The sequence below is a fragment of the Cynocephalus volans genome, chromosome 3 (assembly GCF_027409185.1).
Source record: "Cynocephalus volans isolate mCynVol1 chromosome 3, mCynVol1.pri, whole genome shotgun sequence".
Taxonomy (NCBI): Eukaryota; Metazoa; Chordata; class Mammalia; order Dermoptera; family Cynocephalidae; genus Cynocephalus; species Cynocephalus volans.
The window spans coordinates 97,065,755-97,082,038 of NC_084462.1; the positions used below are offsets into that span (position 1 = coordinate 97,065,755).

At 39.0% G+C, this 16,284-nt stretch overlaps 1 protein-coding gene across 4 annotated transcripts in view; it reads right to left on the reverse strand.

The window, feature by feature from the left end:
* EIF2AK4 (eukaryotic translation initiation factor 2 alpha kinase 4) overlaps positions 1–16,284 on the reverse strand; it is a 96,924-nt gene that overhangs the window by 60,345 nt on the left and 20,295 nt on the right. For all 4 annotated transcript variants that reach the window (XM_063089125.1, XM_063089126.1, XM_063089124.1 and 1 more), the window contains 4 exons: positions 14,267–14,419; positions 12,215–12,295; positions 10,901–11,049; positions 1,100–1,215 (listed from right to left, as the gene is read on the reverse strand). In XM_063089125.1, the coding sequence (XP_062945195.1) occupies positions 1,100–1,215; positions 10,901–11,049; positions 12,215–12,295; positions 14,267–14,419 (499 nt within the window). The remainder of the gene's footprint in view (positions 1–1,099; positions 1,216–10,900; positions 11,050–12,214; positions 12,296–14,266; positions 14,420–16,284) is intronic.

Sequence of the window (16,284 nt, forward strand, 5' to 3'; positions counted from 1 at the left end):
ATTTGCCTTCCTGATTTCTCCAGGTTAGTGATTTACCCAACAGTGAGTTTTATGTTGTCCGTTCATGAAACTGAAATTCCTCTGAGTCAAGCAGTCTCAGGTCCATAGCCAACGCTCTTTACCAAGGTTTTGAACCTACTCAAATGGTTGTTTTGTCTGAATATGGCAACTCTGTGTGTGTGCAGAATCCTGCACTGTCCAGGCCACTTTTAGTCAGCCAAGGCTAAGTTCACACACTATTCAGATATTTGGTTTCTTTTCCCTTTACCTGCTGCCTGCTCCCTGGCAACTCTCCTACTTATTTGTATCTCCTTAAAGAGGAAGGGGGTAAAATGCTCAAAGAAAGCAAATTCAATTTAGATAATTTGGCTGTTAGCTCTGGCAAGAATATTAATGGGACTGAAAATTAAAGTTGATGGTCAAATTCACCACGTGCAAGTGATCCCTACACCAATTAGTGGTTTTATCTGTACGGCTGAGTAAAGATGATGTATGTTTAGGGAAAAGGAAGTAGATACTGAAAGCTTGATTTCAATATAAGCAACTCAAATCCTGAATCGCTGAACCAGCTTCATTCCAAATAGCTATTGATAGACAAAAGTGCTAAATAAGACATATAGAAAATAAAGTGGTTCTCCCGGTCAGGTATAACAAGCCAAGCAAGAAAATGCCAAGCAGATGGATGTCAACTTAAGAAAATGAGAGCTGGTCAATAAAGATCACAGGTGTCGGAACTATTTTGTTACATATTTTATCCGCATCAGATGCACATGATATAAAATTCTACTGATTGATAATATTCTAACCATTTTTTGTTTCAAAAAGCTTAGATAATTATGACGATGACAAATTTTAAATTATCTTTATGCTAGTAATATTTCCAAGAGCACAGGAGCTTTTTTCCATCTTACCGTAGGGGAAACCTGAGGGACTTCTCATTCCAGTCATTAGGAACAGGAGCTAGAATGAATGACTACTGGCTTCACACTCTTCCTTGGACTGCGCTGGTCTAGATGACACAGTGTCTATTCTACTCCGTTCCTTTATGGTTAACTTTTGTCACTGCAATAATTTAAATGAATTTTGCTAGTTTACTCACCAATACATTTCCCTTTGTGCACCATGAGCTGATCAGGACTGCCCACACAGAAATACAGGATTTCACAAGAGCCAGGAGAATCTTCACCACTACATGTAGAATACTGACGTTCTTTCCTTAAAAATAAATTTGGACAATGATTTTTGTTTTTTCTTTAACTTAAGAGTAACACAGGAAATTCTTGCCCCTCATTTTCTCTTGTTTATTAGCCCATTCACAGTGTAACATATTTCTCTACCGGGAATCGAGGTGAAGGTGCTAATGGGAATGCTGTTCCCATTGTTGTCTTCTCCACGTGAACTCTACAAACCCCTAACTCTAGGTCTGTGCTGCCCAATATGGCAGCCACCAGCCATTTGTGGTTTTTTAAATTTAAACTAAAAATTGATTTCAAGTGAAGTAGCCACATTTAAGTACTCAATAGCCACATGTGGCTAGTGGCTACTATATTGGACAGCACAGATACAGAACATTTCCATCATCACATAAAGTTTTACTGGCTAGCAGTGACTTCAATCAATCCCACATCTCTTCAATCCCATGTACATGCACATCTGGATAAAGGTGCAAAACAGGGGGGTGTGGAGCCACTACAAATTCCTGCTTCCCAATTGGACCCCGAGCATTGAGTGCTGATTCATTCTCTTACTAATCTTTGTCATTTTCTTCCACAACTTCTCCAAAACACTCAAAACCCAACCTTTCCTGTCTTTTTTTTTTTTTTTTCCTACTTTCTTTTTCCTGGGTGGGTAGCAATAGTTGGGAAGCTAGATTATAATGCAAAAATAATTAATAAACTGGTGGAATGGGCTGCCGGGAAAAGGCAAGGGTGAAAGCTCTTGATGATCAGACATGGACACTTACAAGAAATGAAGTACATGCACATGTCTCTAGAAAGCACCCTCTCACTCTACGCATGATCTTGACTTTCATTTTCACTGAAAACATGAGGCAATGAGGAGTAAAGCCCACAATTTCTATTGCTCCACCTTTCATGTTACTTGGCATTGGCACTATTCTTTCTTCTTGGGTGACTCTGAGGAAGGACAGCTATCCTGTCCTCAGTTCCATTCCCTACTGTCCCCTCTGAGATCTTAGTCCATCTCTTTCTCCTGTGTGTTCAATCTGCCCCTCTACATTGGCTCCTTCCCCTCAGCCTGTCCCATCCCCATACTCCCCTCCCTCAATTCCCTCAATCCTGTACCACCCACCTCCTTTTGTTCTTCATTTTCAAACTTCTACACTAGCTGTCTTCACTTCCGCACCTTCTCTTTACTCCTCACACCACTGCAATGTCGATAAATCTGCCACCTCCCTCCCATCCACTTTTAACCTGATTTCTCCCCCTTGGTCCTTTGATTTGGGTTGGTGGTACAGTGCATCCATTCCGTCTCACTAGTCAGAAACCTGTGAGTGTCCTCTTCAGGTCATGCCCAACTTTCTCCTTGACACATGGAATAATATTCCATGTTACCTGGTCTCTCTGCTCCCAGTCCTACACATCTTCCCCCTCCCCAAAACCCTCCCACGAATTGGTGACAAGATTATGTATTATGATGTGGGTCTCTTATACCACACAAATGTCCACAGACTAAATACCAGGTAATAAAGAATACATTGTAGCTCTATTTAAATTTCTACTTCTAAAGCTATTTGTGCAACCCGGGGCACACTGAGATTTATGGAGTAAAGGATAAAGGCAAAGGTTCAAAATGATATGCTAGACCTATTAACATAAAGTATCTAGAAGCACCTGTACATCGGTTCTGCTCCCTCCAGTAGATGGTGCTAACAGTCATTTTAGTGTAGGGCTTCATAACGTTCCTTAGTTTACAGTGTGTAAATGCTTGGTTTTAAGGTGCTTTAAAATATTAATCACACCATTATGACTGGTAATACATACACAGTGACAGTGTTAAGAGTACTATAAAACAAGGTATAATTAGGATTGAAGGAAAATAAAGACAATTCAAAAAATGCAAGTGTCAAGAAAATGACAAATATGGTACGTGCTGCATCACGTAGAATGACAGCAGGAACAATTCTGAAGGACAAAAAGTAAATCATACAGGGTTTGAAAAGAAGGAATAAAGAGGCAAAATCCAAAGTCATTGATGTTTATGGTTTTCACCTAAAAGATGTATATATATCGGGTGCTCACACTGTCTACTTGGGGCTCATCAAGAACTGAGTTTAGAACAACCTTTTGGAACCTAATCTCTTCGTAAGTAAAATGGCTTCTGAACTCCAGCAGAAATAGCCATCCCAACCTAAACCTAAAAAATGATGTCATGAAGCAATCACACTAGTCTCATTGTCAATAATCTATTCTGGATATGGAATGTTCACGGGGCTTGCAATATTACTAGAAACATCACCCATGTTAATCAGTTTTGTCAAGTAACTGTGGCAGTACCCAATCTACTAAGGACAGAGAGTGTTTCAAACAAAATTGCTTAATAATATTAACTGGGTTTTATAAAGGACTCAGAATTAGACATAATTCAATTTAAGAAGACCAAATTAGTCATCTAGGGCCTTGATAGCTGAAAAAAGAAAAAAAAGATGATTTTTAAAAAGCCAGGAGCAAGAATAGAGATGGAAATTTGTCAAGTGGGGACTTGAGAATTGGGCTATAATTCAAAAGACGGCCCCACCAACATGATCAATGGCACAGATGGTTAGGATGGGATGGAGAAAGAGGACATATGTGTGGGCTAGGAGAGTCTCCCCTTCCTGCCTAATTCACCAGCATGCCAATCTCTCAATTTGAAACTGAAGGCACCTTTGCAGAAACAAAGTTAATAGGAACTCCTGATATTGTCTATTTGAGGTGAACCAGTCTATGCCTTCTTGGAACCAATCAGAGAAACAGCAAACAATGGAGGAAAACAGGTGTGGAGAGATGTATCCAGGAGCCCATTTCCCCCTACTGACATCCTTTACATTTTAGTGGTTCCCTAGCTTTTTGGGTAGAGTGGAGGTAATCCAATGTCTTATACTCTTAATTACCTCTTGTCTGTAAGGATGAAAAGCCAGCAGTTACCACACCTGGCTTTAGGACAGTGAAAACAAACTAATCTTGTTTGATGGTGGAAATAGGTGAAGCATCCCAGGTTCTGGGCTACACTTTGGTAACCTACAAAGAAAGCAAGTCTGAACATGTCAAAATAATTCTCTATCATAAGCTATTTAACAGAGATTTTTTTTTGCTTCTCCTAACAAGTTCAAAGTGCCCATTTATCAGGTACAATATCCTTGGGACAGAGGCAGGGAGTGGGGAGGACAATGTCCACACTTTACAAAAGACAACTTGACACTGAATTGTACACATTCAAATGGTTAATTTTATGTCATTTGATTTTTACCTCAATTTTTTTAAAAAAGTAAATCCTTCAGGGGTGGGAGAGATGACTTTAAGGACACAGAAAATAAAGTTCTTCAACAAAGGCAAAGACTCATCAGTGAAAAGCTGGGCCAGAAGGCCAGGCCCTTGCGTATCAGGCCTTTAAGTTCTTTCCACTAGAATAGTGAGTGGTTTTCTTTGCTCTCTCTTGTTTTAAGCAGTGGAAACCTTTTGTGAAACAAAACCTCCCTGGTTCTCGATATAACCCCACAGATAGATAAAAGCAGAGTTACCATGGTTAAAGAGGCTGCAGACCCAATGAGCGCCAAAAGCACAGGTTTTCTCTCTTTCTTTCTATTGTTTTTCCTTCCTCCCTTCACCAGATGTGTATTGAGCACCTACTGTGCCAGGCACTGTTCCAGGCACTGAGGAAAACACAGATGAGGTCTTTGCTCTCATCAGGTTTACATTCTCCAATCCTATTTCTTTATGAATTACCCAGTTTCAGGTATTCTGGCATAGCAACAGAAACAAATTAATATAGAAAATTGGCACAAGAAGTGGGGTATTGCTAATAATGAATACCTGAAAATGTGGAGTTGACTTTGGAACTGGGTGATGGGCAGAGGCTGGAAGAATTTGGGTGAGCAGGCTAGAAAAAGCCAGATTCTTATGAGGGTTTAGAAGACAAGAAGACCAGGGAAAGTTTGGAATGTTTTAGAGAATGGTTAAATAAATGGTGGTGACCAGAATTCTGATAGAAACATGGACTGTAAAGACCATGCTGAGTAGGTCTCAGATAGAAATGAGAAAGAGCTAACCGGAAACTGCAGCAGAAACAACGCTTGTAGAGTTGCAAAGAACTTTGCTGCATTCTGTTGATACCCAAGGGATTTATGGAATGTGAAACTTAAAGGTGCTGACACAGGATATTTGGCAGAAGAAATTTCTAAGCAGCAAAGAATTCAGGAAGCTGCACCAACACTTGTAACAGCCTACACTGAGTTATGACAGTGAAGGCATGACGTAAAGGCAGAATTTATAATTAAAAGGGAAGCAGTGGATAAAAAATTAGAAAACTCTCGGCCTGGCCACATAAAGTGAGAAAGTCTGTTGAAGAGAGGAAACCAAGGGTGTAGCCCAGGGACCGTTTGCTAAGATTAGTATGGAAGGAAGGGATTATCAAGAGAATGGAAAAAAGACCTTGAAGGCATTTCAGAGATCTTTGAGTCTGCCCCTTCCATCATAGGCCCAGAGGCCTAGGGAGACAGAATGGTTTTTAGGAACAGGCCCAAGGTGCCCTCCACAGGCTCACTGCCCAGGGCCACCTCGCAATGCTGCTCCCTGTACCCTGGCTGCTCTGGTAGTTCCAGTCATGGCTGACTTGGCCCCAGGTGCTGCTAGACCTGCAGCTTCGGAAGATACAAGCTGGAAGACTTGGCAGCATCCACGTGGTGTTAAGTCTGCATGCTGACAGAATGCGAGAGCTTCTGGAGGCATCTCACCCAAATTTCAAAGGATGTAAGGAAAAGCCTGGAGACCCAGTTAGAGATTTGTCACAGGGGTAGAGTTACTGCAGAGAGCCTTCATTAGAGCAATGCCAAGTGGAAATGTGGGGTCGGAGTTGCAACAGAGAACCCCCACCAGGGCCATGCCTAGTGGAGGCATGGAAGCAGGACCACCACTGAGACTCCAGACCTGGGGAGCTACCAGTGTGCAGTACCAGCCTGGGAGGGCTGAAGCATGGGCTGAGCTCAGGGAAGCCATAGAGGTGGGGCTGCCCGAGGACTTGGATGCCCAACCCCCATACCAGTGCACAGAGGATGCTGAACATAAGAGTTAAGATAGATTATTTTTCTGCTTTAAGATTTGATGCCTACCCTGCTGGGTTCTGGACTTGTTTGGGACCTGTTACCTCTTTCTTTTGGCCTATTTCTCCCTTTTTGAATGGGAATATATACCCTATGCTTGTCTCACCATTGTATCTTAGAGGAAGATAACTTGCTTGATTTCACAGATGACACTTTGGACTTCTGAGCTGAAACAAGTTAAGAGTTTGGGGATGGAATGAATATGTTTATCTGAGAGAAAGACATGAACTTTGGGGGCCAGGGGCAGAATTCTATGGATTAAATGTGTCCCCCAAATGTTCATGTATTGGAAACAATCTCCACTATAACAGTGTTAAGAGGGTGGGAAATCCTATTATGGTAATTGAAAGGTGGGCCTTTTAAAAGGTGATTAGATTGTGAGGACTATGCCCTTGTAAATGGATTGATCCATTCATGGAGTAATGGGCGTGGTTCTGATGCTTTAAAAGGAGAGCAAGTGAGGAGGTTAGCTCTCCCTGCTCAGCCAGTTTGTCATGTGACACCCTGCATCACTGCAGAGTCACCACCAAGACCAAGGACCTCACCAGATGTGTTCCCTGGACTTTAGACTTCCCAGACTCTGAAACTGTAAGATATAAATTCTATGTCTTTTTTTTGGTGGTTGGTGGGTATGGAGATTTGAACCCTTGACCCTGTGTTATAACACTGTGCTCTAACCAACTGAGCTAACTTGCCAGCCAATTCTTTTTCTTTATAAATTACTCAGTTTTGGGTATTCTGTTATAAGCAACAAAAACAGACTATTCCACCAATAAAAAAGCAAACAAATGAATAAGAATTTCAGCTAGAAGTAAGTGCTATGTGAAAAAATAAAACAGGAAATTTTATAACACGTGACTAGGTAGGAAAGTGGGGTAGAGGGGGGCTCAGGGAGGGCATCTCTGAGGAGGTCACATTTGAGGGGAGAACTGCATGGTAAGAAGGAGCCAGACATGCAAAGTGCCAGAGGGAGGGTGTCCCAGGTAGTGGTCAGCAGAGGCCCTGATGCGGTGAGAGTGACGGTGAGGGAAGAATAGTATGAAATGAGATGAGAAAACCACTCCTCTGCTGTTGTTTCCCTACTATCCTCTCTCCACTCATAGCCAGGAAGAACTTTACACAATGTGAATCAGATGGTGTCATATTCCTATTTAGAATCTCCCACAGCTTATTACATCTGAACTACTGCCCTGGTCAACAAAGCTCTCTGTGACCTGCCTCTGCCCCTTTGAACCACTCTCTGCATGCCCACTAATCTAGCCACCCTGTCACGTTTCATGAGCTTGGTGCATGATGAGCCCATGCCAGGCTTGGGTCACCTGAAGCAGCTGTTCTCTGTGCTCAGATATCCTCCCTCTGATCTCTGCGTGGCTGGCTCCTTCTCATCATCCAAGTCCAGTATCCCCCAATCTAAAGCCACTCTAGATCCAATCCTTGTATTTTTTTCTCCAAACACCCAGTCTAAAGTGGCCATCCAGTCTTTCTTCAATGGCTTATTTTAATTCTCTACATAGCTCCAATCTCTATCTGACATTTCCTTGTTTATTTGTGGACAATCTTCTCCAACTAGAAGATAAGCTCCATGAAAGCAGAGTCCTTCTTGATGTTCTTTACTGAATCCCCAGGACTTAGAACAGTGCTTGGCACAGAGTAAGTGCTCAATAAGTATTTCCTGAATGAACAAGTGAATCATGATTCTAGAATTTAATGCTTTTAGTCCCAGCCAATTTGAATTCTGCCTGTTTACAATACTGATGACAAGGTCATCTCTACTAACTCTACTAAATGTATTTATAACAGAAAGAATAAAATGGAACACTTTGCTTATTTCCTTTGACTTTCCAACCCATAAAGACCAATGAACATAAAGGAAGAAAAAGAATCAAGAGTATACCATAAAGCAATTTGGTATATCAAGAACTTTTTATTTCTTAACCAAAGAAGCACGTAAACTACACTTCAAGAAAGAATCATCCTTTCCTAGTCAGTAACCAACACAGTTAGCATCAGTGTAAAGTTGCATGGAGGTATGTGCAACAAACTCTGCAAACAATAGATAAAATAGACGAAAACCAGTTCTTTTCATCTTCCTTCCTGGATGCTCACGGAATGTTGTTCTATCCAAGATATACAAAAACTACTCTACAGGCATTACATAAAAAGTTGTTCTAAACTTGCTATCTTTGAACTCAAAAGCAAGTCTAACCTTAGACTCACTGTTTATAGTTAGCCACAAAAAAAAAAATGTTTAAACTTAAAAAACTTGTTTTCCATACATCTGAAAAGACTTGTTCATATCACTGATCTAATTCAGCTGTTTCTAACACAGTAAGAATTTGCTAAATATTTCTCAGTGCAGTCTGACAATTTCAAACTATATTGCCTATTAGAAGCCCAGTTGCAAAAAATAATCTAAATTGGCAAGGAGTTATAATCTTAAAAAGAAATTGTTACCAGAAAGAGTATTCAAAAAAAATTTTAGTTCACCTTAATAGTAGGTACACATTAATATCAAAATGATTTCTAAGCTGGTTAGAAAGAAAAAGTAAATAATTAGGGAGAGAACTAAAATGGTTCCTTCCAATAAACAAACTACAACCTGAAAGTCTATGTAAAACTTTAGTTTGGTACCTAAAATGTTTCTTTTCACAGAAGCAAAGCATTGGTTTTAAGTGCTGCTTAGAGTCTCATAAAGGATAGTTTATGAGACTCACAGCAAAGGAAATAATCAACAGCGTGAAAAGACAGCCTACAGAAAGGGAGAAAATATTTACAAACTACACACCCAACAAGGGATTAAGATCCAGAATATACAAAGAGCTCAGACAACTTTACAGCAAAAAACCAAATAGTCCAATTAAAACATGGGCAAAGGAGCTGAATAGACACTTCTTAAAGGAAGACATACAAATGACCAACAGCTACATGAAAAAATGCTCAACATCACTAATCATCATCAGGGAAATGCAAATGAAAACCACTTTGAGATATCACCTCACCCCAATCAGACTGGCTATTATAAAAAAGACAGAGAATAACAAATGGTGGTGAGGATGTGGAGAGAGAGGAACCGTCCTGCACTTTCAGAGGGACTGTAAATTAGTACAGCCATTATGGAGAACAGTATGGAAGGTCCTTAAACAACTACAGATAGAACTTCATATGATCCAGCAATCCCACTACTGAGGATATATCCAGAGGATTGGAAAACATCAGGTCGAAGGCATACCTGCACTCCCATGTTTATTGCAGCTCTATTTACAATAGCCAAGCAATGGAACCAACCTAAATGTCCATCGATGGATGACTGGATAAGGAAATTGTGGCATATATACACAATGGAATACTACTCAGCCATAAAAAAGAATGAAATTCTACCATTTGCAACAACATGGATGAGCCTGGAGAAAATTATTCTAAGTGAAACAACCCAGGTACAGAAAGAGAAATACTGCATGTTCTCACTAATAACAGGAACTGAATCTATAAATAAACAAATGAACAATAAAGAGAGAGAGAGAGAGAAAGAAACAACAATCACAGTAATATGTTGAACTTTTAGACAACTAGAGGTGGAAAAGGGGAAGGGAGAGGGAGAAGGAAGGGGGCTAATGAGGAATTGACTAATGGACACAAAGAATGATTGCATATTGTAATGATGTGTAATGATGAATAAGCTAACTATACTGATCTAACCACCATACATTGTACACAGTTATTGAAAATCAATGTTGTGCCCCACATGTATGTATAATAAATTATCTTAAAAAAAAAAAAGGATAGTTTAAATACATAATGAAGCTGAAGTACCTATATTACTTAATAAACCACCTGCTCACATATGGTTTCTGCAGTAAAATTACTTTCTGGTTTACGGGGGCCACAGCAAATAGATAAGGAAGTCTCAATTCTTTAGTGGAAAAGGATGTAGAGGAAGAAATGGCATCTTTCATGCAAATTCAGGTGACAGAGAACAACCAAGGAGCCCATCTCAGTGGCAGCAGGGAAGGGAGCCCTGGCAGCAAGCTGGGGCTCCCGCCCTCATGTGACGGTGTTCTCCACCTGTGCCCACTTTGGAGCATCCTCACATCTGTGGTGGGTCCTAGGAATTGTAGACTGAAACAGATTCAGTGTGAAATTTAACTGGATGACGATGATTCAGATGGAAGAAAATTTTTTAAATCACTGAATAGTTAGATCATTAAAAGTCAAACCAAACTGCACTGAAGGTAAGCCTGTGATGTGACATAGGAACTGTTCTAAAGAGAAATGAGCTACGAAATTAGTTTTATAAAGAAACTTAGAAAGAGTTAAATGAAAATTTTGTTTTAAACTGATAACTAATATAGTAACATATATAGGCTTTGAAAAATAGTTAAGACTATTACCTAAAAACCCCATCAAATTTTAATTTGATTGATAGCCACAAAAATTAAAATTTTTAAACTTTAAAAAATTGTTTTCCATACATCCGAAAAGACTTATTCATATCACTGATTTAATTCAGCTGTTTCTACACAAAAACAATCTGTTTTAATTCTCGTACATGTTTCATCCTCCCAAATCAGAAATCTCAGGTCTTACCTAGACCTTCCTGAGGAGTTTGCTTGATGTTTACCATTTCCTGCGAAGTCGGGAGAACCTCCATGTAGAATGGCAGCTGTTCTGTGTCCTCCTGGGTCTTTCTTAGAGGGTTGATCTTGGTTTGACAAATTAGCAATTTCCAAACGTTCCTAGCAAAAAAAAAATAAAACCTACTTTAGATGTAAGTCATAAACAGAAGACAATCATGGTACTGAATTATCAACTCAGTATAAAATCCCAATTTTACTTAAGCTGAATACTTACGAGCATAATAAAGTTGAACCCTACTTCTAAAAACTTAATGCTCAAATCTGTACTGGGTCAAGAACTGAAGTCCAGGTTACAGTTTCAAGAGGATGTGAATTTTATAAATGAATATGCTTAGACTCTTGGAATATGCATGAAAATTTAGGGAGAAAAGAAGAGGAGGTAAATAGAAGGGGGGATTCAGAGAGAGAGCAAGGAGTGGCTGATGGGAAGCCAGGTCAGCAGCAAAACAAGAGGGCTGGTGGAAACAGTGATGTCATCTTCCATCTGTACATAGCTCTATAGTTTCAACAGAGCAGTACATTTGTTTGTGGGAATAATTACACGAAACAAAAAGGATGGCATTATCAGTCCCATTTTAAGGGACGAAGAAAATGAGTCACCAAGAGTGTCACCTGCCAAGGTTACAGAGCTCGGCAGCAAAAAAGCCAAAGCTTTAAGCCAGGTGCTGCTTACCCGTACATCAGTGCCTCTTCCTGCTACATCACACAGTGTCCCTTAAGTTAAATGCCATAATTCCATAAAAGAGAATGAGTAAAATTTTCTCTGGATTTCTCCAAACAGGTATAATTGGTTTTTTGATTGAGCTGGATGCAGGAAAAATGAAGGAAAAGGCACTATTTCCTTTTTCACCACTGCCTTTTAACCTGATCTGTTGAATCATTCTTTTCCATCACTGAATGAAATCTCAGGCAGATCTATACGGTTTCCATTCACTCTTCGGTATGAACGGTTTTATTTTCTAAGTTTTAAGAATTCCAGTCTGAGTTGATTAACAAAGCTTCAATCTCTTCTCTTCCTCAACTCATTTGATAAATTACTGTAACTACATAAGCCTAAGTCATCTACAGATAATATACAACTCTAAATTTTGCCACCTATGTGGGGACACAATGAACTTATTTATTCATTTATTTTTAGTGCTTCATTTTAAGCTTAGCCACTGATAGTAACACAGAAGGGAAAAATAACATCGACAGAAATAAAAACAATTTACGTTTAGCTAAACATTTACCACATTTTAGTGTGGTAGAATTGATAGAGTACCTGTTTAGCCATTTCTTTTCTTTTTTTCTCTTCTTTTATTTCTTCTTTCCTTCTCTGAATCTCATGAAGGATTTCACGTTGCTGAAATAAATCAAACAGCCATCAAATACCAATCTCTGAAACCCATACGAAATATAAATTCTGAAACTACAAAAAAATCCTTTGGATTTCAGTAACTCAAGGCCTCCTTTCCCAAAAGACTTGAAGATATAGACTTTTAGTATAAACTGCAATTCCATTAGTTTTATCATAGTTCTTTTACAATAGATGTGCCCATCTTTTAGGACTGTGCAGGGAGTGGCATTTAAGGGACTTCCCTATGGCAACACTGTTGGCCTCTCACTTCTCCCCGTGTTTGTCGTAGCCCCTCCTCTTTGATATCTGCCTGTCTGCAGAGAACCAGCACTTGTGCCTGCTTCTGCCATGGAGTTCAAGTCCAGATTGGTGGAAGTGGCTTGAGACATCGTCAGTGCCCGGCCCTGGGGTGGCGATGGCCCAGGCACCACACTTACTTGCTATAAACTTTCATCGTCACTCTCTAACCAGCTTTCTCAGTATTGAAAGAGGTATTTTGATCTCTCTCCATTTTTTATTAATCCCCTAAATTCCAGATTATAGATATCAAAACTATTAAGAGATTCACCAAAAATCCTAACAGCAATAAAACAAAACACCAAAATTACATGTAGCTATAGTAGTAAACAAGATTGTTAACTAAATATTCACTATCTTTTAATAAAAATGTGCCTTCCTAAAAACAATGAAAACAACAAGGAACAATAAACTTTAAATAATAACTAGGGTACACAATATATACAGGAGATAAGCAGTTAACAAAATGAATGGGACCCGCAAAGAGACAGTGTTAACATAAGCACAGGGTGAACAAAACGGAGCAGAAAAAACAAAACAGAAGAAAAGAACCAGGCATACGAACCCAAGAAAAGAAGGAAAAAACAAAACCCTAGAAATGCCTGTAAGAAATAGTAATATACAGAGAAAACTAGAAAGCCTCACCAAGAGATAATAAATGGAGAAAGCCTGAATATTGTCAAGATGTCAGTTCTTCTAAAATGAATATGTAAGTTTAGTGCAATTTCAGAGGGTTTATCTGTTGATTTTCTTTTTTTTTTGACTTTGAGAAAGCAGTCCTACAGTTCATCTATAAGAATAAATGGGTGAGGATGGATAAGGAAAACAAAAAATAATGGGAGATGAAGGAGCAGGGGAACGAGGCGTGACGTGTCAGATCAATAATTCAGAGTATCGTAGGGACTCAAGAGAAAACAGATGAACAAAACAGATAATTTATAAATAGAACCTAGTATAGATAAGTAGTTAAAATATAATTTAAAGAAGTGTTACAAATCACTTAAGAAAAAATGATGATTTAATAAATGTGTTAGGAAAATGCCCAGGAACAAAAATAAACTTAGGCTCTCTATTTTACAAAATGTACTAAAATAAGGTCTAGATTAGTTGATTAATCAGGGCAAAATACAAAAACAAAACAAAAAACAAAATCGAGAAGGAAATTTTGATGCATATATTATCTTTGACTTAAATTTGATTTAAAAAAAATAAAACAGGAATTTATATCCTCATGCAAACAGATTAAAGAAAAACTACATATGGTTAATGAGCATAAAAAACAGCTTACTTCCTGGCTTTTGCTACTCATTTGGGCATTAGATACTTGTCTCACATAGGAAAGAGGAAAATAGCCTCCAAACTCAATGAATTCCTGTACACCTTGACAAGTTCAGAAAGATCACAGGAAGTTTAGTTAAACAGCCACCTCTTTTCTCTCTCTCTTTTTTTTAAAGACCTGGACTAAAGGTTCTGAGGGGTAGCACTGATGTTTGTTGGGAAGGAAATGCTTGCAGTATTCTCAGTTACTCTGTGGGCCTCCTCTTGCACAAATCCACACTTGTTGAATCAAATGCTGAGCAAAACTTAAGTCAAGGAAAGTCTGCAGGCAGAGATAGGGAAAAAACCTACAGAAGCTGCAGTCCCCAAGGCTGGCCAACCCGCACCAGCAGGGTGTCTCACCTCCTGCTCCTCTTTCTGCTTGGCCTCTAACAGCCTCTGCTGCTCCTCCTGAGCCCGCCTTTCCAGCATTTCTTCATGAAAAGACTTGGGAGGGGGCTTGTTATGCTCGCTGAGAAATGACTGCACATGGTAAGCCAGTTCAAATATCATCACCTAAACATGTAAGCAAAATCAAGCACAAATGATCAAAGAATGGAAAGACATGGCTCAAAGATGAGAGTCTACAGAACAGAACAAGCTGGCAATCAGAGTCCCAGTCACAATGCTGTTATTCATTTTGACATAACACATTCTGAGTTAGGTATATGATGCAATTGCAGCAGGAAAAAGCTTTTAAAGGGTTCATTGCACTGTGTTGCTATCAGGACAAATCACTACCTAAGTTAAATAAAAACTTTCATTTTTCTTTTGTAGACCTATTCAATTTACTTGCATTTTCTGTATGATAAATCCAACAAAATGTTTTTTCTGTACAAACAAATCTGATAAAATATTTAAGACTGTGTGAAAGTAAAAGCTACCTCCTCAACTAGAAAATCTGTCTACATAATGACAGTTGAGCAGAGAATACTCATTGCTAACATCAGAGCTTTCACCTGCCCACACAACGTACTGAAAATATTCTACTGGGGGCACAGAGGCAAATATTTAAAGGCCTCACTATCTCCCTGCTAGTAATTAGCTAGCAGGAAGCTGACCAATACTTAAAAAGTACTTTATTTCTACTTAGGGAAGCATTCACAGATAGAATCAGTAAGAAAAAGGCCTCCCTCTCAGACATTTCTTCATGTGAACATAGGAAGCTACTTTCTCCTATACCTAGGAGCCATAAATCATACCTGGGTTGGTAAATTAATAGAACAAGGGTTTCTGAGACCCCCACCCTGATGGATTACCCAACCTCACAAAGGTAAACGGTGCCACACTCCTTCTGCAGATGAGAAACACAACGAGATTTCTTTTTTCTTAATTATAATGAAGCGATTAAGAAAATTCTTATTTAAATTATAGTATAGATTTAAAAAAGTTTTAAAGGGACTTAACAAGGTGGTAATAATAATACAAGTACCTGTCACTGTATACAAGAATATAAAGTTAGTTCATTTGGTCTTCTACCTTTCTATCAGGAAGTAAATGCAAAGAAACCACAGCTCTTGTTGGGTGAAATTAATATTTTTTTTATTACACCAGAAGCTGTGGTGTTTACTGGATATATTTAGAGTTAGAGTTGAGAAACACTAGTCTACAGCCTAAGAGGCAAAATCTTCCAAGAAAAGCTCTTCTAATGAAAGCTGGGAAGAAGAGGCCATTGCTATTATGTTAAAGAGAAACCACTTCTAAACTAGAAAGGAGGCACGGTCAAGCTGTGGAGGGTTTTTCTTTTACTGATCTAGTTAATTTACCAGTATTTTCTGTACAAATAAATCTGACAAAATTCATAAGACTGGCTCTTGCTTCCTATTTCCCCCAAACCACACTGTTCATTGTCTTTCTTCCCTCAGGCCTCGTCTCAAATCTCAGAGGCCTCTCCTGAACCCCTTATATAAAACAGCCACTTTACCATCACTCTCTAGACCTCTCACCCTAGTTGTCATTCACTTGTTATACACATGTATTTGTTACAGTTATTTGATTGTCTTCGGTCTGTTCCCCTCACACTATGGCCTAATGGTTTGCTCACTGCGGTATTCCGAGTGCTGGACTAATGCCTGGCACACAGTAGACAGGCAATAAATATTTTTTGAATGAATTACTGAAAGAACAAATTAATTTGACTTTACTAAGTTTAAAAAAGACAGCCTAAGATATACACTTAAGTTACTTTTATATGACTATAAAGAGCTGCTATACAGATTGAAAATTATTCAGAGGCAATTGGATATGCTAAAGAACAAGTTGTTTTTGAGTACCTACTTCCATTAAAATAAAGTGACTCATTATTTTAAATGTCAGGTGTCAGTGAATGCCATACCACAATGAATCCCTAAGCTGTGCTTTAATACCTAATTATACTTTTT